The 26,356-nt window shown below is 39.3% G+C and overlaps 1 protein-coding gene across 1 annotated transcript in view; it reads left to right on the top strand.

The window, feature by feature from the left end:
- Positions 1-485: 485 nt before the first annotated feature.
- The window catches only part of LOC134349902 (nuclear factor NF-kappa-B p105 subunit-like), a 55,858-nt gene continuing 29,987 nt past the window's right edge, over positions 486-26,356 (top strand). The window contains exons 1-5 of the mRNA XM_063054864.1: positions 486-727; positions 10,852-10,933; positions 17,918-18,008; positions 18,620-18,660; positions 25,642-25,740. Coding sequence (XP_062910934.1) covers positions 486-727; positions 10,852-10,933; positions 17,918-18,008; positions 18,620-18,660; positions 25,642-25,740 — 555 coding nt within the window. The remainder of the gene's footprint in view (positions 728-10,851; positions 10,934-17,917; positions 18,009-18,619; positions 18,661-25,641; positions 25,741-26,356) is intronic.

Raw genomic sequence — 26,356 nt, 5'->3', positions numbered from 1 at the left:
TTATTTTATGTATGAACTAATTTGAAGTGTTTGAATGCTCTAAGTCTTAACATGTTGGATGAGATTTCATAGCTTTGAGTTTGCTTTGATTTACACATAGGCAAAGGGAGAGAAAGAGAGATTTGAGTGGTTACATAAAAGCTACTATATCTACGTTGGGAGAAAGTGTATATTGGTCCCATGTTCTTTTGTAAAACCTCCAGGATCTGCAAGTTTGTCTTACAACATCAGACTTCACCACAGCGTGACAACCACTGGAAGTAGGCATTATGGCAGGGTGCACCATCTCCCCATTGGCCTTTACTATGGCAATGGAGCTCATTATCAGAGCCTCAAAATGGGTTGCAGGAGGAAAAGGGCTACGGGTTGGTTAATGGTTACCACCGATACGAGCCCATATGGACGATATAGCGATACTGACGACAACTGTCCCCTGCACCAAGAGACTTCTGGAAAAGCTTCATCAAAACATCACATGGGCGAGAATGAAGATCAAGCCCAGTAAATGCAGAAGCATCTCCATTGTCAAAGGTCAAGTCACGGATAAAAGATTTCATATTGACGGAACACCTGTCCCAACTGTTTCAGAAATGCCAGTGAAGAGCTTGGGCCGATGGTATGATGCTGAGCTCAAGGACACCGAGCAGTTTAAACAATTGAAAAAGGATACCATCATGTACATAGCTCGCATCAACAAGTCCTGGCTTCCAGGAAAACTCAAGCTGTGGTGCTTCCAGTTCGGCATACTCCCAAGACTCATGTGGCCTCTAACAGTGTATGAAATCCCCATCAGCAAAGCTGAATTCTCGAATGAATGATCAGCACACATGTAAAACAGTGGCTTGGACTTCCACGATGCTTAAGTCCTGTTGGACTGTATGGGAATGGCAAATTGGAATTACCAATTGCAAGTCTTGTGGAAGAATTCAAATGCACCAAAGCAAGATTGGTCATGATCCTCAATGAATTTCGGCCTGAAACGTCGACTGTACCTCTTCCTAGAGATGCTGCCTGGCCTGCTGCGTTCACCAGCAACTTTGATGTGTGTTGCTTGAATTTCCAGCATCTGCAGAATTCCTGTTGTTGTGACAAAGTCTGGTGGTATTAATGTGAAGGAAAGTTGCAGAATTGTATATTTTAATGTTTAGTGTCTCTTTAAGAAGGCCATGTTATCGTGAGAGCTCTCCAAGACTCCATATTCTTTATCTTTTATTCTTTTGCATGTGCTTTAATGTTCTCATTTACTGTGGCTATTACTTTAATTTTACAATTCTACAAAGAAGGAATGCAGAAACCTGTATTTAGTCTTTCTCCCTTCTGTGAAAAGCATGTACTCCTTAGTTCCTGAAAATGATCCCTCAGTTTAAAAATATGGCACTTTAATTAATAACATTTGTTATCTGAATTAGTTTTGGAAGAGATAAAAGAGATAAAAATCAGTAACTGGATTCAACAATGGCCATGTGCAGTTCAGGTTAATGTTGTGAACTCTATGAGATTCCCATGCATAAAAATTGGCACCTAATTAACAACTTGAATAGACATATTAGGAAATAATTTGGGAACAACAGGGATTTAATCTTAAACATTGTCTTCCAGAACAGGAATATTTCCTTGTCTTAGATTAACAAAGGTATTAACTTTGGCTCCTGATGTTTGTATTTAGATCATTACTAAAGGCTTTATGTAAATTTGGAAGGTTGAAAATCAGTATAAAAGAATGATTTTATTGCATTGTAGTGATAATCTACAAGATAAAATGCTGCTAATATGATACTCCTGTAAAGAAGTTAACTCTTTCCATTAGAAGTTTTTTTTGTTCAAGTTTAAACAATATTCTCCCAAAAGTGACAAATTCTATTTCTTGGGCAATCCTTCAGGACTGAGGATGATTTATCTACTTCCATTCCAATTTTATGGGATCAGAGATGACTGATGATGCCAGTGAAAGGACCACAAATTCTTCTATATGTGGGGCAGGTGCTGGCCTAAAAGACAGTTAGCTGGGTAGTTTGTGTTCCCAATAGTTGATCTCAAGCTTCTCAATACCATCCAGAACTTTGCTGCTCCATTTCTAGCATCCAGAAGTCAGTGGAGATATTGTATTTCTTTAAGTTAATCTATGGGTTTTGAAGAAACGATCGTAACGGATTGTAAGCTTCTGAAATGCAAGTGTTGCAAAGGAATCAAGCAGCTTTAAGGCTTGAAGATCTTTTCTGCAAATTAAAGTAGGGCAAATTATGAGGGTATTAGGCAGGAACTATGAGGTGTTAACTGGGAGCATCTTTTCTCTAACGAATCCACATCAGACGTGTGGAGGGTGTTTAAAGGAAGGTATGTTCCTGTTAGAATAAAAGATGAGAATGGAAAGATAAGAGAACCTAGGATGTCCAGAGAGGTGATGAATTTGGTCAAGAAGAAGAAGGAAAAATATGCAAAGCTTCAGAAGTTACAATCAAACAAAGCACATGATGAGTATAAAAAAGCCAGGAAAACACTAAAGAAGAGAATTAGGAAAGCCAGGAAGGGCCATGAAAAGTCCTTGGCAAGTAGGAATAAGGGGAATTCCAAGGAATTCTATATATGCATCAAGCAAGGGTTTCTTGGAATGTATGCAGGATGGTTTTTTGAACCAACATATCGAGGAACCAACTAAAGAACAGGCCATTCTAGACTGGGTATTGAGCAATGAGGAAGGGTTAATTAGCAATCTTGTCGTGAGAGGCCCCTTGGGTAAGAGTGACCATAATATGGTGGAATTCTTCATTAAGATGGAGAGTGACATAGTTAATTCAGAAACAAAGGATCTGAACTTAAAGAAGGGTAACTTTGAAGGTATGAGACGTGAATTAGCTAAGATAGACTGGCAAATGATACTTAAATGGTTGACGGTGGATATGCAATGGCAAGCATTTAAAGATCGCATGTATGAACTACAACAATTGTTCATCCCAGTTTGGCAAAAGAATAAATCAGGGAAGGTAGTGCACCCATGGCTGACAAGGGAAATTAGGGATAGTATCAATTCCAAAGAAGAAACTTACAAATTAGCCAGAAAAAGCGGCTCAGCTGAGGACTGGGAGAAATTCAGAGTCCAGCAGAGGAGAACAAAGGGCTTAATTAGGAAAGGGAAAAAATATCATGAGAGAAAACTGGCAGGGAACATAAAAACTGACAGTCAAAGCTATTATAGATATGTAAAAAGAAAAAGATTGGTTAAGACAAATGTAGGTCCCCTACAGAAAGAAACAGGTGAATTGATTATGGGGAACAAGGACATGGCAGACCAATTGAATAATTTCTTTGGTTCTGTCTTCACTAAGGAGGACATAAATAATCTTCTGGAAATAGTAGGGGACAGAGGGTCTAGTGAGATGGAGGAACTGAGTGAAATACATGTTAGTAGGGAAGTGGTGTTAGGTAAATTGAAGGGATTAAAGGCAGATATATCCCCAGGGCCAGATGGTCTGCATCCCAGAGTGCTTAAGGAAGTAACCCAAGAAATAGTGGATGCAATAGTGATAATTTTTCAAAGCTCTTTAGATTCTGGACTAGTTTCTGACGATTGGAGGGTGGCTAATGTAACCCCGCTTTTTAAAAAAGGGGGGAGAGAGAAACCAGGGAATTATAGACCGGTTAGCCTAATGTCGGTGGTGGGGAAAATGCTAGAGTCAGTTATCAAAGATGTGATAACAGCACATTTGGAAAGCGGTGAAATCATCGGACAAAGTCAGCATGGATTTGTGAAAGGAAAATCATGTCTGACGAATCTCATAGAATTTTTTGAGGATGTAACTAGTAGAGTGGATAGGGGAGAACCAGTGGATGTGGTATATTTGGATTTTCAAAAGGCTTTTGACAAGGTCCCACATAGAAGATTAGTGTGCAATCTTAAAGCACAATGTATTGGGGGTAAGGTATTGATGTGGGTGGAGAATTGGTTGGCAGACAGGAAGCAAAGAGTGGGAATAAACGGGACCTTTTCAGAATGGCAGGCAGTGACTAGTGGGGTACCGCAAGGCTCAGTGCTGGGACCCCAGTTGTTTACAATATATATCAATGACTTAGATGAGGGAATTAAATGCAGCATCTCCAAGTTTGCGGATGACAAGAAGCTGGTTGGTAGTGTTAGCTGTGAGGAGGATGCTAAGAGGATGCAGGGTGACTTGGATAGGTTAGGTGAGTGGTCAAATTCATGGCAGATGCAATTTAATATGGATAAATGTGAGGTTATCCACTTTGGTGGCAAAAACAGGAAAACAGATTATTATCCGAATGGTGGCCGATTAGGAAAAGGGGAGATGCAATCAGGCCTGGGTGTCATTATACACCAGTCATTGAAAGTGGGCATGTAGGTACAGCAGGCAGTGAAAAAGGTGAATGATATGCTGGCATTCATAGCAAGAGGATTCAAGTACAGGAGCAGGGAGGTACTACTGCAGTTGTACAAGGCCTTGGTGAGCCCACACTTGGGGTATTGTGTGCAGTTTTGGTCCCCTAATCTGAGGAAAGACATTCTTGCCATAGAGGGAGTACAAAGAAAGTTCACCAGATTGATTCCTGGGCTGGCAGGACTTTCATATGATGAAAGACTGGATCAACTAGGCTTATACTCGTTGGAATTTAGAAGATTGAGGGGGGATCTTATTGAAACGTATAAAATCCTAAAGGGATTGGACAGGATAGATGCAGGAAGATTGTTCCCGATGTTGGGGAAGTCCAGAAGGAGAGGTCACAGGTTGAGGATAGAGGGGAAGCCTTTTAGGACCGAGATTAGGAAAAACTTCTTACACACAGAGAGTGGTGAATCTGTGGAATTCTCTGCCACAGGAAACAGTTGAGGCCAGTTCATTGGCTATATTTAAGAAGGGAGTTAGATATGGCCCTTGTGGCTAAAGGGGTCAGGGGTTATGGAGGGAAGGCAGGTACAGGGTTCTGAGTTGGATGATCAGCCATGATCATACTGAAGGGCAGTGCAGGCTCGAAGGGCCGAATGGCCTACTCCTGCACCTATTTTCTATGTTTCTATAAGAGGATAACTAGAGAGAGGGTAGGATCAATCAAGGATAAAGGTGGGAACCTTTGCTTAGATGCAGAGAATGTGAGTGAGTACTTTGCTTCAGTACTTACCAAGGAAAAGGATACGGAGCACCAAGAGATCAGTGCTGAGTGTATAAATGCATTGGGGCATTTAGAGGTCAGGGAGGATGAAATGTTGGGTGGGTAAGTCCCCAAGGCCTGATGGGATTTACCCCAGGTTATTAAAGGGGGTAAGAGGTGAGATTGACCAGTATCTTCATGTCCTCACTAGCCATAGGCAAGGCCCAGGAAGTATGGCGAGTGGCTAATGTTCTATCTCTATTTAAGGAGGGAACAAGGGAAGATCCTGGGAACTATAGATTGGTGAGTCTCATGTCAGTTGTAAGGAAATTGCTGGAGAAAATTCTGAGGGATGGGATATATGAGCATTTGGAAACTCACGGCCTAGTTAGGATGAGCCAGCATGGCTTTGTGTGTGGCAGGTTATGCCTTACCAAATTGATTGAGTTTTTTGTCAAGGTGATAAGAGAGGTTGATGAGGGTGGGGTAGTGGATGTTGTCTACATGAATTTTAGTAAGACTTTAGACAAAATCCCTTATGGGAGGCTAAACCAAAAGATTAAGATGCATAGGGTCCGCTATGAATTGGCTGTTTGAATACAGGACTGGCTTATGCACAAAGCACAGAGGGTAGTGGTTCAAGGGTCTTATCTGAGCTGGAGTTCTGTAATTAATAGTATTCTGTAGTGATCTGTGCTGGGACCTCTGCTGTTTGTGATGTATATAAATGATTTTGATGAAAATGTAGATGGGTAGGTTCTTAAAATTGTGGATGATACCTAGATTGGTGGAGTTGTGGATGGTGTAGATGACTGGCAAAGAATGCAGCACGATACAGATCAGTTGCAGATATGGGCTGAGAAATAGTAGATGGAGTTTAACCCTGATGAATGTGAGGTGTTGCACCTCATGAGGAGTTAGTACACTGTATTAACAGTATTGGGATCCAAGTTCATAGCTCTTTGAAAGTGGCTACATAGGTTGACAGGGTGTATAAGAAGGCTTATGGAATGCTTGCTTTTAGTAGTTGAGGCATCGAGTTCAAAAGTGAGGAGGTTGCAACTTTATAAAACTCTGGTTATGCCACATCTAGAGAATTGCGTACAGTTTTGGCTGCCCCACTATAGGAAGGATGTTGAGGCTTTGGAGTGAGTGCAGAAGAGGTTTACCAGGATTCTGCCTGGTTTAGGAGGTATGCGCTATCACAAGAGCCTGGATAAACTTGGATTGCTTTCTCTGGAGCACCGGAGGTGGAGAGGAGATCTGATCGACGTTGACAAGATTATGAGAGGCATAGATAGAGTGGACAGAGATTGTCCGTTTCTCAGGGTTGAAATGTCTAGTACCAGAGGGCATGCATTGAAGGTGAGAGGGGGTAGGTTCAAGGGTGATATGAGGGGTAAGTTTTTGCTCAGAGAGTCATGGATGCCAGGAATGCGCTGCCTAGTATGGTGGTAGAGGCAAATACATTAGAGTCTTTTAAGAGACGTTTGGATAGGCACATGGATGTAAAGAAGTTAGAAGGATATGGACATGGTGTGGGTAGGAAGGATTAGTGTTTGGATGTTTTTGATTCGCTTCTTAGCTGGTTCGGCACAACATTGTGGGCCGAATGGCCTGTTCCTGTGCTGTAATGTTCTACTTCAATGTTCCATACACCATTGTAGCAATTGAACAAGACTGTTTCTACTAGAGACTTGACTTGAGGTTGTTTGGTACTTCCTGGAGTAAGATATACAAAAAAATATATATCTGAAGTGAAAGGGAACAATCAAACCTTGAATGCAATTTTTTAAAGTGCATTCATAGGCTTTCATTGGAGAAGCAAAACAGATGATTAACAAGACTCTTAAATACATTAATAGGTCTTCTGGAATGTAAAAATGAATACTAGTGCAACATATAAGATTTCTTAGATTTAAGTAATCAAATAAGACTTTTATTGCTTTATAGAAATATTGTACTTGATTGCAAAGTTTTTCCAGAGCTCCTGAATATGATAAAATGGCAAATTCAGAATAAAATCAAATGGGAATTTCATTTATTTTTTCAAGAGGAAAGTTAATCCATTAATCAGGAGGTCTTTCAAGTGTTTTTCCATCTGATTAAATTACCTGAATATTGCAGTATATATCACCTACAGAAAATGCATTTAATTTTGAAGTTAACATCAAGAAAAATGAAATTAGATATGATTAATTATTCTCTCTCAGGAAGTCTGTGTCTTTATCAATGAACATTATAAGGGAACAGCATTTGATGACCTGCCACTGCCCGAGATGTGCACTGAAGTCTGAAAAGACTTTTCAGTCATTTGAAGATTGCTTGAAAATTGAAGTTTGACTTTCACTGGATGACACTTGTTTGATGCAACTGGGAGTGCCCATGCTGTGACATATTCCATATACATCACTCTACCTTTATTATCACCCTAGCTAATCTAACCTGCACAAATGCGATTGCAGAATGGTATGCTTGGAGCAGCACCAGACATACCTCAAATTAAAGAGGTACCAGCCTAGTGAAGGAGCAAAAACAGAACTATATACATGCTAAACAAAAACAGAATGCAATAGGCACGCCTAAGAGATTTGCAACCAATTGATCTGATCAAATCTCCTCACTTGCCACACCTAGTCAGGAACAGTGCTGGTGAATTAAAAAGCTATCAGGAGACTCCGCGGCATTCCCATCCTCAACAATGGCAGAACCTAACAGTGGAAGGCTAGATATGGCAGAAGCATTTCCAATCAATAGATTCAATAGGTATATTTAATGTCAGAGAATGGTATACAATATTTATCCTGAAATTCTTTTTCTTTGCAAACATCCACAAAAACATTGCCCCATTTGAAAGAATGACAGTTAAGCTTTAGAACCCCAAAGCCCCTCCAACTCCATCCCCCACGGACAAGCAACAGCAAAGCAACGAGCCCCTCCCACCAGCATAAAAACATCGACATCCTCCATCGAGCACTCAAGCGTGCAGCAAAGCATCAATAAAGACACAGACTTGCAGTGCTCCAAAGACTACTCGTTCACCCAGTCATTCGACATGCCACAGGCTCTCTCTCTCTTCCTAATAAGAGAAAAAAGATGTCTCCATTTCACAGTGAGAGGGGAGACATAACAAACAACTTGCTGATTTATGATGTTAAAAGTCTGTTGAGTTGCTTTTTCCGAGTTCTGCATCCAGAGAGTTGGCACCAGAGCGCAGCTCTCTTGATACACAACCCCCAGCAGCTAACCCCCTGCTCCCGATGTTCCATGTTCTCCCGCGATGCTTCAGTCAGGGGCTCCAGCCTAGAATCAACACATCTCCAGAGCCCTGAAGGTGTGCTTGCCTTCAGGCACATCCTTGGGATATCAAAAAGCAGCTGGTTAAGAGGCCCTGAGCACAGGTCCCATTCCCGCAAAGAGCCAAAGTCAGTGTGTAACTCCAGGTCAGGGTCTTCAAAGGAACCTTGAAAAGGAAAAAAAAGAGATATCAAAGATAGAAATAGAACTGTTTCCAAAGATGCAAGCATCTTTGCGCCATCTTGACTTCACCCCACCCTTTTGAGTCCCTTCAGGATGTGCTGGATAGGTAATCCACCTCAGCCACATCCTGCAGTGAACACCTTCAAAGAAAACAGCCTCCAGCAAATCTGATTTACTCCACATGACATCAAGAAAAGTCTAAGAGCACTTGCTACACTACACAGTGGGACCAGACAACTTTCCAGCTTTAGTCCCAAAGACTTGTGCTTCGGAAGTAGCTGCACATCTAGATAAGCTATTGAAGTTTGTCTACAATACTGGCATTTATATAAAATTGGCCAGGTTGGCCCATTTGCAAAAAAGCAGATGAATCCAATCTGGTAGGTACTGCTCAATATTCAGAAAATGATGGAAACTATTGTTCACAGTGCTGTCCAGTGATACTCTTTCAATTTGTAATCCATTTTTACCAATGCCCAGTTTGTGGTTAGCCAAAACCAATCAAATCTAGATCTCATCATGGCCTCAATCCAAACATGGCTCCACAGAGCAAATACCAAATGGTGGGGAGCCAGATGTTTTTGAGGTCAACATTAAAACTCCTAGTGCAAGCAATGGAGGCTTGAGAGGTGGAACGTGGAGGTTCCCTGGATTAGAATAGTTTCATATTTATTAACTACAACCCAGCTGAGTAATGCAAATGATAAACTAAACCGACAGCACAAAATTTTGAGGAAAAAATATAAATAAAGAAAGTTATAGTTTATTGGAATATTGTTTGAGGGAGCACCTTGTCTTCAGTTTTGGGATTTATTAGGGGTAGCTTAAGCGAGTAGTAAAATATTTTAAATGGATAAGCCTATTTTGAACTGCCCTGAACTATATTAGTACTTTAGTGTCATTGCTATGATGGAACAATATTGTAAAGATGGCTAAAATAAATACAACTGCTGTAAACTCTATTAAAATCGTTTAAGGTCAAGAACCACAGCATGGTTGTCAGTTAAATCAGAAAGATTACTAACTGCAAAGAATTTGCTCAAACAGAAATTGGTTTAAGAGTTTTATAATGTTAAAGTTGGGGGGCACTAATATAGACAGTGATGTTGGAAGTAGACAAATAGCCTGGCTTAGGAGAAATACATTGCATTTACCACAGACATGCTGTGAAGGTTTGATATTTGAAACAAACAGTGCAAGAACACTGTCCAATGGAGGGAAGAAAAGAGGGGTTGAAGCATTAAGGAGCCATCTTGCTGAAATAAGCAATACTTTGTAATTTTGGGATGTAAGTCCATAGCTATCTGACAGTAGCAAGACAATTAGGGTGGTCAAGAAGGCTTTCTCCATACTTGCCTATATTAATCAGGGCTTGGAGTATAAAGGTTGGGAAATCATTTTGCAGCTGTATAAAATTTTTGGTTAGGCCACATTTGGTATATTGGGTGCTTTTCTGGTTGCTGTATTATAGGAAAGATATGGATGCTTTGGAGAGGGTGCAGAACAGTTTCACCAGGAATGTCGCCTGGATTGGAATCTATTAGTGAAAAGGAGAGGTTGGGCAGACACGGATTGTTTTCACTGGACTGTCAGAAGCTGTCAGAATACTTACCTGATTGAAGTACATAAAATGATGATAGGGTTGATAGCTATAGACTTTTTCCCAGAATAGAAAGGTCAAATACTAGGGGCCTTTAAAATGAGAGAGGGAAAGTCTAAAGGAAAATTATGTGGCAGGTTTTTTTCTACACAGAATGTAATAGGTTCCCTTTTGATCGATTAAACAAGGCAGTAGGCAATTAATAAACAATGGCCCAATCTTTAAATGAGATGGAGTTGATAATAAATAAAAAGTTAGAAGTATTTTGAAAGGAGTAGATTAAGATAGTTTGGGAATAGGTGAGTAAGAAATATAATCAGAGAGAAATAACATGAAAGTGGAGTGAGACAGAAAGTGATGTATTGTAGAATTAGAGAGAGAGAGAGAGAGAGAGAGAGAGGGAGAAGGAGATGTCAATAAGTCACAGCAACTGGAAAGAGACTCAAAGGGAAGTCTAAGGTTTTGAATAACACACCTTGTGTTATTCAATTTTGTTGAGTTCGCTTTTTTTACTGGATACAACAAACTTAGTAAATCTATTGTGCTCGTAACCACTACACCTAGACCCATGGCAATTTATTATAGTCATCAACAAATCACTGGAATTAAAAGAACAACTTACAGAGAAAAGCAGTATTTTACACCCAGTAACCTTTCTGTACTTTTAACAGTTTACAACAAACAAGTTACACACCATATATTATACTTGATCCCAATGAGCTTGTTTTATTTCAGTGTCATATTTCTATGCCGGTGAGTTTGTTGTAAAATTTCAAACATTGCACTGATCTCTGTGCAGAAACCATTATCTTCTAATACATATAATTAACCATTTTACGATAGGGAGGAAGAACAAACTCTGCCACCCTTTTGCACAGAAACTCAGCGATTATTTTTAGTTGACTGTAGTATGCAATAGAATGATACTGAGTAAGCGCCCTGCTCTCCAGAATGAAAATATACCTTGAAAGTGAAACTACTAATTTAATAGATACTGGAAAGCAGTGCGTGATAAACTTGCAGTAAGGAAAAAATCATAAACATTCTCAGCTACATAGACAAATGGTATAGAATGTTGTTGTATTTGGTTCTTAAAATATATTTACAAAGGCCTGAGGAGGAGGTAGAAAGAGGATTGGGCAGTTGTGGGAATCAGTGGTTTCGCGAGTATTGCAAGACAGAAAAAACTGTGGGCGAAGAGAGTCAGAAACCCTGGGGGAAATTTATGGGAAGTAGTAGAAAGGCACTGCTAGAGAAATATATGCCCAGACATTAGAAAGTAATGAGATCACATTGGAAATTCATTTGCCACAAATGGGATTGTCACAATGGGAAAAGGCCATTATCAGAAAACTATAGTATTGAGAAAAACAAGGTTTCTACAGAGACAAAGCAAGAGCATTGAAAATTACAAGCTTGGAGATAATATTTGTTTTTAGTTAAGAGATGTTCAATCCTCAAATGTATTTTCTTGTTTTCGTTCTTACAATGACATGTATTTATATATAGATACATTTCTATATGAGCTGAAAGCCATTGCAATCTACAGAAATATCCCTGTTGCTACTGAAGCATATCACCAATGAACTTTCAACCAATCACTTTGCCGAACAGCTAAGTCATTTGTTTAACAGAAAATGTAACGGCTACGTGACCTAAGCGAATAGGATGGACAATGATTCAAAGCTTTACTCAACTGATGATTTCTCCTTCCAGCAACGAAGCCTGAGAATTCCTATATATTACGAAGGACTTAAAGGTATTGTCTATTTTTTTCTGTAGATCTATACACTTGAAGAGACTCTGAAAAGATGTTTTATTAAGTTAGAGTGCTGATAACTACTTTAATTCATATTCATGCATTTTTGAAATATTATATAAAGGATAGCTTCCGGTATTAAATACTTTTCTCAGTGTAATGGGACTAATATTCACTTGGGAAATTTGATATTGATAGGGTGGGACTGGACCGGACAAGAAAATGGGGTCAGCAGACAAAAAAACCTATTAACAACAAAAGTCTGTTCGGCCATTTTAAGGACTGGTCAGTCAAACCATTTTCCTGATTTAATGCTTGAATCAAAGTAATATGATCCAGGAGCCAGATTGTTCTGATAATAACATGGTGTGGTGATATAGAAACAGAAGCCTAGCAAATTAAGTTTGCATTTATTTTGAGTATGCCTCAAGGAATAGAAATGCCCCTACCCCAAACCAGAATATGATCAACACGACCATTGACACAGAACCAGTTCATGTAATCCTAAGTGTCCCTTGCTCTTATTGCTGGCCAGTACAATCTGATGTTAGCCAACCTCAAGTTGATGAATTGTTCTTGGCTGTCCATTTGTCTCTCAGCAGCTTAGGGATTTGGCATGAAAGAGACAAATTCTCAAAATTAAGGACAACACTTCAACAACCAATATTCATTCTTCCAGACAGCTGCCCAAAGTTGGAATTAGTCACTTAAGCATTTGTTAAAAAGTACAGGGCATTCATGTCTTCCATATCTTTGAGTTATAAAAGACAATTATCTGTAAATTGCACAAGATCCCTGATGCCAGGTGGCTTTTTTTATTTTGCTGTTCCAGTTGTGCATCAGAGTTTCACTTCTGCTTTATAACTGCTTTTCAAGTGGTAAACAATACTTAAAGATGTAACTGAATTACTGAGCAGAACCAGCTAACATTAATATAAACTGTGGTTTAGATCTCTTATTTTGAAATATATTATTTGTGTGCCGCCATTTTAAGTATAAAAATTGTGCCTGCTCTTTAATCAAAATATTAATTTATCCAAATGTTTTGAAAAGAGCTGTGAACAACTAATATCTAAAGATGGGTGTTGGATCGGAAGATTGGAATGAATACATTAAACAACATAGAATACATTAATAGCAAGGAAAAATTAGAGTATTTGATTAACTTAGTCAAAAATATACAAAGATGCAATACTATTTAAATATTTAATAAAGAAAATTAATGAGCAATGGTCCCAAAGAAATTGAGTCAGGATCATTAATAATGGAAAATGAGGAGATGATAAATGAATTAAATTGGTATTCAGCAGCAGATTTCATGATAGAAAACATATATCAGAGACATTTCAAGACTAACTGTATTTTGGGAACTACAAGGGAGGGAGGAACTCATGAAAATTACAATTACTGGGGAAATGGTACTGAGCAAATTATCAGAGCTGTGAGCTGATAAGTCTCTACTTCCTGAAGGACTTCATCATTGAGTCTTATTAGATGCTGCTAGGGAGATAGTTGAAGTGTTGGCTTTAATTTTCCAAAATTTCCTAGAATTAAGGAAATTTCACTAGATTGAAAAAAAAAGCAGGTGTTACTTTTTTATTCACACAGGAAGGGTGACAGAAAGCAGGAAACTATAGGCAGTTAACTTAACATCTGCCGCAGCGAAAATGTTAGAAATTATTGCTAAAGACATTACAGGGTACTCAAGTTCATTTAATGAAAAAGAAACCATATTTGATTTCTCTGGAGAAATCTTGAAAGAAATCATGGAGATCTTTGAAGAAGTAATATTTGAAGAGGATATAAGAAGGCTATGAAGGGATATAGACGGGTTAAATGAGTGGGCAATCTGGAAAATGGAATACAATATGGATAAATGTGGAATTATCATTTGATGAGTTCTAAGCTGCATTTGATCAGGGCTTCTTAGTGCATAGGGGTTTTTCACTAAGGCAGGGGTAATGGTACATAAAATAATTACGAACTACAGATTTACTTCAACAGAAATTGTTGTTTATTGACATGGGAATCAAATATAAGAATAGTGAGGTCATGCTTCAGTTGTCTTAGGTAATGTGAGGCCAAATCTGGAGTAATGTGCTCAGAATTGTTTTCCCTATTTAAGAAAGAACTTCAACATATTAGAATAAGTTCAAATGTTTAAGAGCTCAGAGCCTTGTAATAAGCTAGTTGTCTTATGAAAAACATTGGACAGTCTAGGCCTCTTTCTGCTGCTGTTTAAAACTGTACATATATATTAAATCCTGAGGGTGTATGTAGAAAGAATGCTTTCTCTTTCATTGGTATATACGGTATTTCCTATATTTTTTCCTGTGTTTCATTTGGAGTTTGAGGAGATTTGATTTGTCATCTAAAACATGGGAAAACCTCTGCAGATGTACCATGGAGAGCATTCTGACAGGCTGCATCGTCCTCTGATATGGGGGGAGGCTACAGCACAGGATCAAAGTAAGCTGCAGAAAGTTGTAAAATTGGTCAGCTCCATTATGGGTACTAGAATCAGGTTTAATACTTCTGTCATGAAATGTGTTGTTTTGTGGCAGCAGTACATTGCAATGCATAATTTTAAAGAGCTCTAAGTTGCAATAAGAAATATATATTAGAAGATTAAATTTAAAAAGTAATGCAAAAAGAGGAAAAAAAGAAAAGAATAGTGAGGTACAGTGGTGTACGTGAACCCATTGTCCACGCAGAAATCTGATGGTGGTAGGGAAGAAGCTGTTGCCAAAACATTGAGTATGTATCGTCAGACTCCAGTATCTCGTCCTTGATGGTAGCAATGAAAAGAGGGCATGTCCTAGATGATGCGGGTCCTTAATGATGGATACCACCTTTTTGAGGCATCACATTTTAAAGATATCCTCAATTCTGGGGAGGTTAGTACCTACGATGGAGTAGGCTAACTTTGCAACTTTCTGCAGCTTTTCCTGATCCTGTGCAATGGCCCCTCCACACCAGAAAGTGATCCAACTAGTTAGGATGTTCTCCGTGGTACACCTGGAGAAACTTGTGAGAGGTTACAATCAAATCAGCCATAATATTACTATGCGGTGAATGAGGCTTGAGGGACTGAGTGGCCTACTTCTGTACCTCATCTGTATGTTTGAGTAGAATCATAGGATAAAGTCCCCTCAGAAGAAAAATGATTGTGAAAAACATTTTGAAAAATTTAACATTGTTTCTGTCACCCATGGAGACTTAGTTTGTAAAACAAACGTATTCTGGAATGTCTGACCTAATCACTGAACACTGAATAGGTGTAAACTGAATTCATGCAATGAACTGCAAAGATTCTAAGATCTACCAATTTTGGTTGGCTTTTCAGTTGACTGATCTAAATATCACCCATATAATCTTGTTAAGGCCATTTCCTCCATCCAGTGCAGGAAAGTGATACCTAGGTGATATTCTGAGATCGGTGAGAAGAATGAAACGATTTCCAGGAGAAGAGTGATAGAATGAGTAGACAGAATAATAGATGGGAATGGTGGCAGGTGAATTGAACTGGAGGAAAATTGTAGTAGTCAGACCTAATGTGCAAATGAAGCCACAGAGTGAAATGAACCTCAGTTGCATTTGGATGGACTGGTGAAATAACCTCACAGAATTCTGTTTCCATTAAAAGTGAGGAGATATTTTCAACAAGCAACAGTTACGAAGTGTGTATTTTATGCCTTGTCATGGTGTCTCAGACCGGTTTTAACCGATGTTCATCTGTTTTATGAGGACTTTTAGTTCATGTATTCATGTTACATTATATCTTTCATTAAAATATTGCTCATGTAATCCCATTTGTGTTAAATGCATGGCATGCACACAATAAAATCACAACATCTTTGCATTGACCAGTTGAGGTTCCACAGAAGTTTCACCCTGACAAGAATCAATTGATAACATAAGATTACAACAAATTATGAGAGGTTGAATTTAAAGTGCAGAATGGTATGCTGTGAGCAGTACCTTGAAATAATTTGCCTAATTAGCGATTATGAACTAAAAGATAACACATATCCTAAGCAAAAACAGCATACAATGTACAGAGCAAAACATCCAAAATGCTGAAGGAACTCAGCAGGTCAGGCAGCATCTATGGAAAACAGTCGACATTTCAGGCTGAGACTCTTCTTCAGGACTGAGAAAGAAGTGGGAAGATGCTAGATTAAAAAGGTTGGGGTGGTGATGGAAGGAAGGTAGCTAGAAGTGGGAAAAATTGGGCTGGAAAAGAAGTAATCTGATAGGAGAGGAGAGTGGACCACAGAAGAAAGGGAGGTAGGGAGGGACGCAGGAAGAGGTGATAGGTAGGTGAGGAGACACAAAAGGCCAGAGAAGGAAATAGAAGAAGAGGGGAGGGGTGGGAAAAAACTTTTAGCCAGAAGGAGAAATCAATGTTCATGCCATCAGGTTGAAGCTACCCAGACTGAATAGAAGGTGATTCTCCTCTACCCTAATAACAGCCTCATCTTGGCACAAGAGGAGGCCATGGACCGACATATTGGAACGGGAGTGGGAATTGGAATTAAAATGTTTGGTCACTGGAAAGTTACACTTTTGGGAGAGGTGCTCGTACAGACATAATCAGACTCATACTAATGGTCTGGTTAAAACAAAGATACATTTAATTGTAAATAATGATGGATAACAAAATGAGAAGGCACTAAGCATATACCAATCTTCAGCATTGACAGACCCTGCATATGAGTGTTAAGGCAAGAGTGAAACATAAAAATCTATGAATGATTCAGCTGGGGCTTCCTCCTAAAATCCCAAGCATCACAGAAGCTATTTCAATTCCAAATCTAGAAATCAAGAAATAGCTGAGCGCATCACATACTGTGAAAATTATGGGTCTAGAAACCTGGATATTGTATTGGATTGCACAATGTTCAGTTCTATTCACAATTCCTCTGCAAATCACTTTGACTCACTTCCTGACACCACAAAGTCTTACTACTATTTGAAGACAAATGTCAGGAGCAGAACATTCTCTGCTTGCCTGCAGGAGTACAGTTTCTGCTTTCAGGAAGCTTGGCACTCTAGCACCCTATAATCCTTTATTTCCACTGACTTTACCACACAATATCTACATATGAAAGACACCACATTCATTCACCTCACTCTTTCAATGGAAAAATCCACAACAATTACCATGAAATAGGACAAGGGAACAGAACCAACTGCATGGTCAAGTCACATACAAAACTAACTTGGACTTAAACTCTGCATCTTTATTGACGTTGTGTCTAAATCCTGGAACTCTCTATCCACTAAGGAAGTACCTTCATCTAAAGATCTGCATCAGAATAAGATGGCTCATTGCTGCTATTTCAAGGACAAATAGGGGTTGTCATAATTTCTGACCTTATGTTTATATTCCAAAATATAACTACATTTATTGATGCATTTCTTGGGTCCCCGTAACTGCTGTGAACATCCAAGTACAACAGGCCAATTGGAACTGGAGGATTTGTGGATCCCATAGAAATGCTTGGTCATAGATCCACCAGTAAGAGTTCAGTTTAGTCATACATCTTGATATTTCACCTGACTGAACTCATAACATTCATGCCCTGATTGTCAAAAGACTAAAATTAAGTGATTTGCAGAGAGGATTCGATAGCCATAGAATCATCTTGAAAGCAGACCTTCAGCCCAGCTGTTCCGTGACGACCATAGCATCCACTTCACTAGTTCCAATTGCCGCCGTTGGGCCCATCACCCTCCAAGCCCCTACCCTCCGTGTACCTATATGCCTCTTAAATTGTTTGCTGGTTGGCTGGATATTCCCTATTATTACACTGATGTCAATGAAAATTGGTAGAAGAACGTTATTTCAAATGCAAAACATATTTTGTAAAAGAAAGTATTTAAAATTATTAAGTCTGTTCCTTGGTCTAAGATGTCTTCCAAATCATTTCCTTGGAAGAGGAATATTTTTTATGATTGCTATTTTTTATCAGATGGAGAACATAGATCACTACAATAACTTGGACATAGACTATGTCCTCAACTATCAAGATTTAAACTCTGCAGCTCCTGGTTCACACTTCAGTAAGTAGCTATAATTATTATTACTGTACAATAAGGAACAGTTCCCTTTTTGTTTTATATATCAAGTAAAGTTACATCTTTGGTGTTAAGAGCAAGGAGTTCTTACCAAGCTGCTGGCAGAGATAAAGTGTACAGTGCAAACAGCTGATTGTACACAAATCTGCGTGTGAAGCTAACTGAATAATTATGCATACCAGTCTCTGAGCTTTGGACTACGGGCCCATTCCCGTTTGAACGTCTTAGGCTGATATACATCCAATAACAGCAGGCAAGATATGTGTTTGCATGTTCTAGCAGCCGGAACTAGAAAAATGTACCCAGCCCCACTTTCTGGTGCAGGAATGAAAGTAATATTTTATTGAAGCCATACCTGTTACAGTAATTTCAACTGGTTTTCCACGTCAAGGCTCACTCAAAACTTGAAACGACCAGCTACTTACTGCACCTCTGCAGATTTTCTCTTGTTTGTGATTGAGCCACTTACTAAACAGTTTCCTGCCATATTTCAGTGTAAATGATGTGATAAGAAGACAAATATCAGCACCTTCTGATTAATGTGCATCCATTGGCCTCCTGAATAATAACTAATGTTGATATTTTTTCATATTTAGCATGTGAGCCCTACATTGAAATTATTGAACAACCTAAGCAGGTAAGCTACAAAAAAAATCTAATAATCTTTTTGGTTTTACTGGAAACACCAAGATTTATGCTTCAGATGAAGGAGTATATTAGTTATATGGATTGCAGAAGCGATTTTTCAGACGTCAGGTCATATTCTGCATGGAGGTCGGTCACCAGTGGAGTGCCTCAGGGATCTGTTCTGGGACCCTTACTCCATGATTTTTATAAATGACCTGGATGAAGAAGTGGAGGTTGGGTTAGTAAATTTGCTGATGACACAAAGGTTTGGGGTGTTGTGGATAGTGTGGAGGACTGTCAGAGGTTACAGTGGGACAGCGATAGGATGCAAAACTGGGCTGAGAAGTGGCAGATGGAGTTCAACCCACATAGGTGTGAGGTGGTTCATTTTGGTAAGTCAAATATGATGGCGGAATATAGTATTAATGGTAAGACTCTTGGCAGTGTGGAGGGTCAGAGGGATCTTGAGGTCCGAGGCGTAGGACACTCAAACCCGCTGCACAGGTTGACTGTGTGGTTAAGAAAGCATACGGTGCATTGGCATTCATCAACCGTGGAATTGAGTTTAAGAGCTGAGAGGTAATATTCCAGCTATATAGTCCCCTGGTCGGACCCCACTTGGAGTATTGTGCTCAGTTCCGGTCACCCCACTACAGGAAGAATGTGGAAACTATAGAATGGGTTCAGAGGAGACATACAAGGATGTTGTCTGGATTGGAAAGCATGCCTTATGAGAATAGGTTGAGTGAACTTGACCTTTTTTCCTTGGAGCAACGGAGGATGAGAGGTGACCTGATAGAGGTGTATAGGATGATGAGAGCCATTGATCATGTGGATAGTCAGAGGCTTTTGCCCAGGGCTGAAATGGCTAGAACAAGAGGACACAGTTTTAAGGTGCTTGGAAGTAGGTACAGAGGAGATGTCAGGGATAAGTTTTTTACACAGAGAGTGATGAGTGCATGGAATGGGCTGCTGGCGACGGTGGTGGAGGCGGATACAATAGGGTCTTTTAAGAGACTCCTGGACAGGTAGATGGAGCTCAGAAAAATAGAGGACTATGGGTAACCCTATGTAATTTCTAAAGTAAGGACATGTTCAACACAGCTTTGTGGGCCGAAGGGCCTGTATTGTGCTGTAGGTTTTCTATGTTTCTATGTTTCTATATGTCATTTGGCTCAGTTACATTGTAGAAAAATGTGAGTCAATGGAAATAAGAAGACAGCAACTGAAATCACATAAGATCTTTACCTTTTCAGCTAATAACTTGGTAATAGACACTGAAGAAAATCAGGTAGGGAAAGGATTATCAGATATCTTTATCTTTCACCCATCTTTCCACCACTACTAGAAAAGCTTCTTTATTTCTAGTTTTTAATCTTGGCTGCTCGTGAGTGAAAAAAATATAGAGCCCTCTGGGGTAGAATTCATAAGACTGCACTTTGCTTTTATGATTGGGCTAACTCTCAGATGCCTACACTGAATTTATGGAAATCTGCTAGTTTTTAAGGTTATGGAGTAGATCATTGTCTGGTGTGTACAGAATCCAAGTACTCTTCAGGCTTTTAAGTTTTAAGGATAATAACCATTTAGTAAGGATGAAAATTTTTCAGCTTTTATTCTTAATTAAAGTACCAAGCTATAATGAACATCTATATTCCTTCTGAGTTGAGTTCCCAGCACATTTTTGAGATAAGGAGGGGCTGGGTTTGCAGAAGGAAAATGAAGTGCAGGAAGTTGGAGAGTATTTGGAGCAGTTAATCTTGCCCACTGACACATTCTAGCATCATAAGGTATCTAAAACATGTTCAGGAAAGATGTTTTTGAGAGAGTGGCTAAAAGAACTGCTCTAAGATAAAGATAGAAAAATAAAAAGCAAAGTAAAAATTTGTGTCAAGCAAATATAAGGATTGATTCTCTGACTGTTGTTGAAACATGTCAGACATCTGGTCATGTAACATGGTGCGGCAATTCATGATTTTTCAGCCTTTTGAATTAAGTAAGTGCTGCTTCTTGTGAACATTGCCTAAATCGGTAAGGAACAACTTTACTGATGATGATGTCCTTCATTCATACAAGTGCAAAGGCATAAAATTATTAAATATTATAAAGTAAACCAGTGCAAAAACAGGAATAATGAGATAGTGTTCATGGGTTAATTAGCCTTTCAGAAATCAGATGGCAAATGTGAAGAAGACATTTTTAAATCGTTGAGTGTGTATCTTCAGACTCCTGTATCTCCTTCCTATTGAGAAGAGGGCATGTGCTGGATGGTAGGGGTCCTTAATGATGGATGCCACCCAGCTGAATCACTGCTTCTTGAAATGTCCCTGATGGTGGGAAGGGTTGTGCCATTATAGAGCTGACTGAGTCTACAGTCATCTTCAGTCTGTTGTGATCCTGTGCATTGAAGCCTCCATACCAGCCTGTGATGTAACCATTCAGAATGCTTAGACTTATAGAATTTTTAAAAGTCTTTGGGTGACATCCTAAATCTCTTCAAAATCCTAGCTAGAGCACTTGATGATTTCATCAGTGTGTTAAGCCCAGGATAGATCCTTAGAGATCTTGACATCCAGGAATTTGAAGCTGCTAACCTATTCCACTACTGACCCTTCAATGAGGACTGCTGTGTGTTCTCCCGACTTCCACTACCAGAAGTCTGCAATCAGTTCCTTGGTCTTTCTGACATTGACTGCACGGTTGTTACTGTGACATCACTCAACCAGCCAATCTATTTCATTCTTGAACAGCTCCTGTCACCATCTGAGATTTTACCAGCAACAGTTGTATCATCTGCAACGTTATAAATGGTGTTTGAGCTGTGCTTAGCTACATAATCATAAGTTTAGATAAAGTAGTGCAGTGGGCTAAGCACACATCCCTGAGGATCAGTGATAACACCTCCTTGTTGACAATCTAAACATTGTCAACAAGGAGATGTTATCTCTGATCCATGCTCACTATGGTCTCCTGATGAAAAAATCAAGGAGCCAATTGTAGAAGGAAGTATAGAAGCCCAGGTTTAGACGCTTGGTAATTAATACTGAGGGGATGATATTGAACATTGAGCTATAATTAATAAACAGCAAAGTTCAAGTTCAGAATTCAAAGTAAATTTATTATCAAAGTACATATATATCACTATATACAACCCTGAGATTTATTTTCTTGCAGGTATAAACAAATCCATAACAGGATAATAACCATAATTAAATCAAAGAAAAACTGCACCAACTTGGGCATTCCACTAACGTGAAAAAGACAACAAACTGCGCAAATACTAAAATAAATAAATAATAATAATAAATAAATAGGCAATAAAATATCGAGAATATGAGGTGAAGAGTCCTTGAAAGTGAATCCAGGGGATGTGGGAACAATTCAGCGATGGGGCAAATGAAATTGAGTGGTTATCCCCCTTGGTTCAAGAGCCTGCTGATTGAGGAGTAATACCTGTTCCTGCACCTGGTAGTGTGAGCCCTGAGGTCCTTGTACCTTTGTCCTAGTGACAGCAGTGAGAAGAGAGCATGACCTGGATGGTGGGGGTCCCTGATGATGGATGATGCTTTCCTGTGACAATGGTCTGTGTAGATGTGCTCATTGTTGGGGCGGGGAGGGGGGTGGTGTGCTTAATCTGTGACGGACTGGGCCATATCCACTATCTTTTGTAGGATTTCCCATTCAAGGGCATTGGTGTTTCCATACGATGCTATGATGCAGCCAGTCAATGTACTCTCCACCACACGTTTATAGAAGTTTGTCAAAGTTTTAGATGTTATGCTGAATCTTCACAGACTCCTAAGGAAGGAAAGGTGCTGCCATGCTTTCTATGTAATTACACTTAGGTGCTGGGCCCAGGACAGGTCCTCCCAAATGATGAGCAGCAACTAACTTAAGCCAACTAATCCAACCGGATGCTGGCCCTCTTCACTTCTGATCCTCTGACAAGGACTGGTTAATGCACCTCTGGTTTCCTTCGCCTGAAGTCAATAATCAGCTCCTTGGTCTTGCTGACAATAAGTAAAATGGCTGGTGTTGTGGCACCGCTCAGCCACATTTTTAATCGCCCTCCTGCATGCTGATTCATCACCACCTTTGATTTGGCCTATGATAGTGGTTTCATCAGCAAACTTGAATATGGCGTTGGAGTTGTGCTTAGCCTCACAATCATAAGTGTAAGGCGAGGAGAGGGCTAAGCACACAGCCCTGTAGTGCACCTGTGTTGATGGACATTGTGGAGGAGATGTTGTTGCCAATCCAAACTGAGTGGAGTCTGCAAGTGAGGAAACCGTGGATCCAATTGCACAAGTAGATATTGGGGCCAAAGTCTTGAAGCTTATTGATTAGTTTTGAGGGGAATTACAGCATTAAATGCTGAGTTGTATTCAATTAAAAGCATCTTGATGTACGCATCTTTGCTGTCCAGAAGTTGCAGGGTGGAATGAAGTGCCAATGAAATGTCATCTGCTTGGCCTGTTGTGCCAGTAGGCAAATTGGAGCAGATCCAAGTCTCTGCTCAGGTGCGAGTTCATATGGTTCAGCACCAACCTCTGAAAACATTTCATCACTGTGGATGTAAGTGCTACTGGGTGATAGCCACTGAGGTAGGTTACCACCTTCTTCTCGGGCACCGGTATAATTAAAGCAGATGGGTACCTCAGATTGCCGAAGCGAGAGGTTAAAAATCTCAGTGAACACTCCAGCCAGCTGAACAGCACAGGCCAGGTACCCCACTGGGGCCAGATGCTTTTCACAGGTTCACTCTCCACAAGGCTGCACATACGTCGGATCAGAGACTGAAATCACAGGATCAGTGGGGACTGAGAGACATATACAGTCTCACATATATCGAGAAGGCATCAGGGTGCACTGTCTCACGACTGGTGACCACAGTGCACAGCTCCTCCAGTGCCAGCTTGATATTTACCATGGTGGACTGTACACCATGACCAGGATAATTGTGGAGAACACCCCCAGTAGGTAAAGTGGACATCACTTGACTGCCAGATGTTCAGGGTTGGATGAGCAGGACTGAGAGTGATCTGCCATGTTTGTGTTAATCATGAAGTAATATAAAAAGAATCACTGACCCCTACGGAACACCACCAGTCACCAGCACCAATCTGAAAAAGATCCCTTTATCCCCACTCTTTGCCTTCCGCCAGTCAGCCAAACTTGTGTCCATGTTAGTACCTATCCTACAATACCTTAGGCTCTTATCCTGTTTAGAAGTTGCATGTGCAGCAGCTTATCAAACGCCTTCTAAGGTCCAAGTAAACAGCATATCCTGACTCTTGTTTGTCTAACCTGCCAGAATATCTTCAGTAACTGCTCCATAAATTGTTTCCTGGACCTCCTAAAGGAGAAACGAAGTGACTGTCCTATTATTGTCTGCTCTGTGAAGAATCCTTGCCTTCTCTTTTGTTAGAATAGGGAAGGTTAAGATATTAATGGTATCAAATTGAAAAAAAAGGCATCAAATCAAATTAAAAAATGCAAATACTGGAAATCAGAAATAGCAGATTGGGTAGAGATACAGTTGTTCCAAATCAGTTCCTTTCATTAAAACTGAGAAAAGTTAGAATTAACGAGGTTTAGGTTGCTGAGAAATGTTGGAGTGAGCAGATGAGGAGAATAAAGAGAAAGCTTATGATCTTGTGGAGACTGAATGAGACTAAATGACACAAGAGCTGTAGGTGTTGACAGAGAGAAGATGCTGAAGGCTTGTTAATCCAGAAAAGATGTTTGAAAAGCTGTAATTAGAAAGATACAAAAAATAGAACAACATAAAAATGCTGGGTCTGTGAGCTTATAAAGCATTACTTATGCCAGGAAACTGAAATAAAAACAAAATATTGGAAACACTCAGGGAGCAATTTTTTTTTGAAGATGGACAAACTATAAACTTTCACCAGAACTGGCAAATTCTGATTCGGCCCAGGAATGCTGCTTACTTAAAACTGTGGAATATCTATGAGTTGTGAAGCGCTCTGTCAGAAAGTGGAGTTTAAAGTGGAGATGGGAAAAAGAATTAATGAAATGGCAAGCACAATGCTGCAAAGATTATGGCAGGACAAAATATGCTATTTTTTAAAAAACAGCAAAGAATGGTAAAAGAAAAAGGAGAAGGCAAAGAAATGATTGTTTGCCAGCAAGATTTCTGAAATTAAGACAGTACGAGTTTCTAAAAGCATATTGAAAAGTAGACAATAACTGACTCACAGAAGATATACAGTGCTGTCGTACGGCATTCTGTCCATTGACTCCATATGAGTGAACTCTGTGAACTCTGTGCCATCTCTCTGCCTTCACACTATAGACCTGCATGTTATTTGTTTTCAAATATTTATCCAGCTCCATTTTGAATGCCACTATTGCATCTGCCTCTATGAGATTCTGAATGCCAGCCACAGTAGCTGCATTGCATACTCCTGAACTTACTGACTCTTATAAAAATTATTATAAATGTTTATAAATGATTCTTTTATGAAAGTATTTGAATACATTCAGCACCCAGGCCTTAGGTCCCATGGTTTCTGGATAAAAGTTACATGTAGAGTACTAAATATCGAAACAATATCGAGAAATAAAGCAGTACACTTCACTCGTTAACATGCAAATATGGCAGATGGAGTTCAATGTGAGCATTTTCCATATCTTGAGAACTTCAGATATTTTAAGAGCTGAAATATTTTAGAATCCAGTCCTTTAAAGCCTATGGACAATGGCATAAAATAATGCCCTTTTTAATGATCAAGATGTCAGTCTTCATTTCAAAGGAGCTATCTGCAAAGGGCAGAAATTATGCAAGAACGGTATTAAGCTCAAGTTTAAAGGGACACATCACATAAATGCTGAGCACTGTACTTCAGATACATTGGATTGCCAGCTGTGGCTCTTTCTTTGAATATTGAAAATCAAACTGTTATGTAGCTGTAACATTATTCTCTGAGGAACACAATAACTAGTTCATTGTATTTCTGTTTTGAAGAGAGGCTTCCGGTTTCGTTATGGATGTGAGGGACCATCTCATGGTGGTTTACCCGGGGTTTCAAGTGAAAAAAACAAAAAAACATACCCAACAGTGAAGGTAGGTGATGCAAACAAAGCTATGAACTAACCACTGCACAGGAATAACCTTCTAAATCTTTTTAGATATTTTGTTTTCTAACAAAATTAACACCAAGTTGAAATAAAGTTATGTGCAAGAACTTGATCATTATTTGTGACAGGATGGGCCGAATGAACTTTTACACAAGCTGACTATTTCTATCCACATTCATTTGCACTTTAGAAGAATGAAATACGATGTTAATCAGATTTGAAGAGTGTGTTTCTTTTCACGTTGAAATATAGAACCAGAGGCCATAGTTTCAGACTATGGGGTTACTGATATAAACACAAAAATAAGTAGGAATTTCTTCTCTCCAAGGATTGTGAATCTTGGGAATTTTCTATCACAATGAGCTCTGGAGGCTGCATCATGGAATATATTCTAACCTGAAGGGCTAGCATACTAGTATCTCTTCCTTCACTTCACACTCACAGCTTGAAACAGTTGCTGGCCTTTGTTACTTTTTTGAGTTTATTTTTCTTTATTTCAATATTTCAATTAATTGTAATATTTAATGCTTTTATAGCTGAATCTATTTGTTATTATTAAATTATTTTCTAAACTATTAAATTTTTAAGCTAATTAAACATAT

Source organism: Mobula hypostoma, chromosome 7 (assembly GCF_963921235.1).
Source record: "Mobula hypostoma chromosome 7, sMobHyp1.1, whole genome shotgun sequence".
Taxonomy (NCBI): domain Eukaryota; kingdom Metazoa; phylum Chordata; class Chondrichthyes; order Myliobatiformes; family Myliobatidae; genus Mobula; species Mobula hypostoma.
This window is presented reverse-complemented; position numbering and strand designations above follow the sequence as displayed.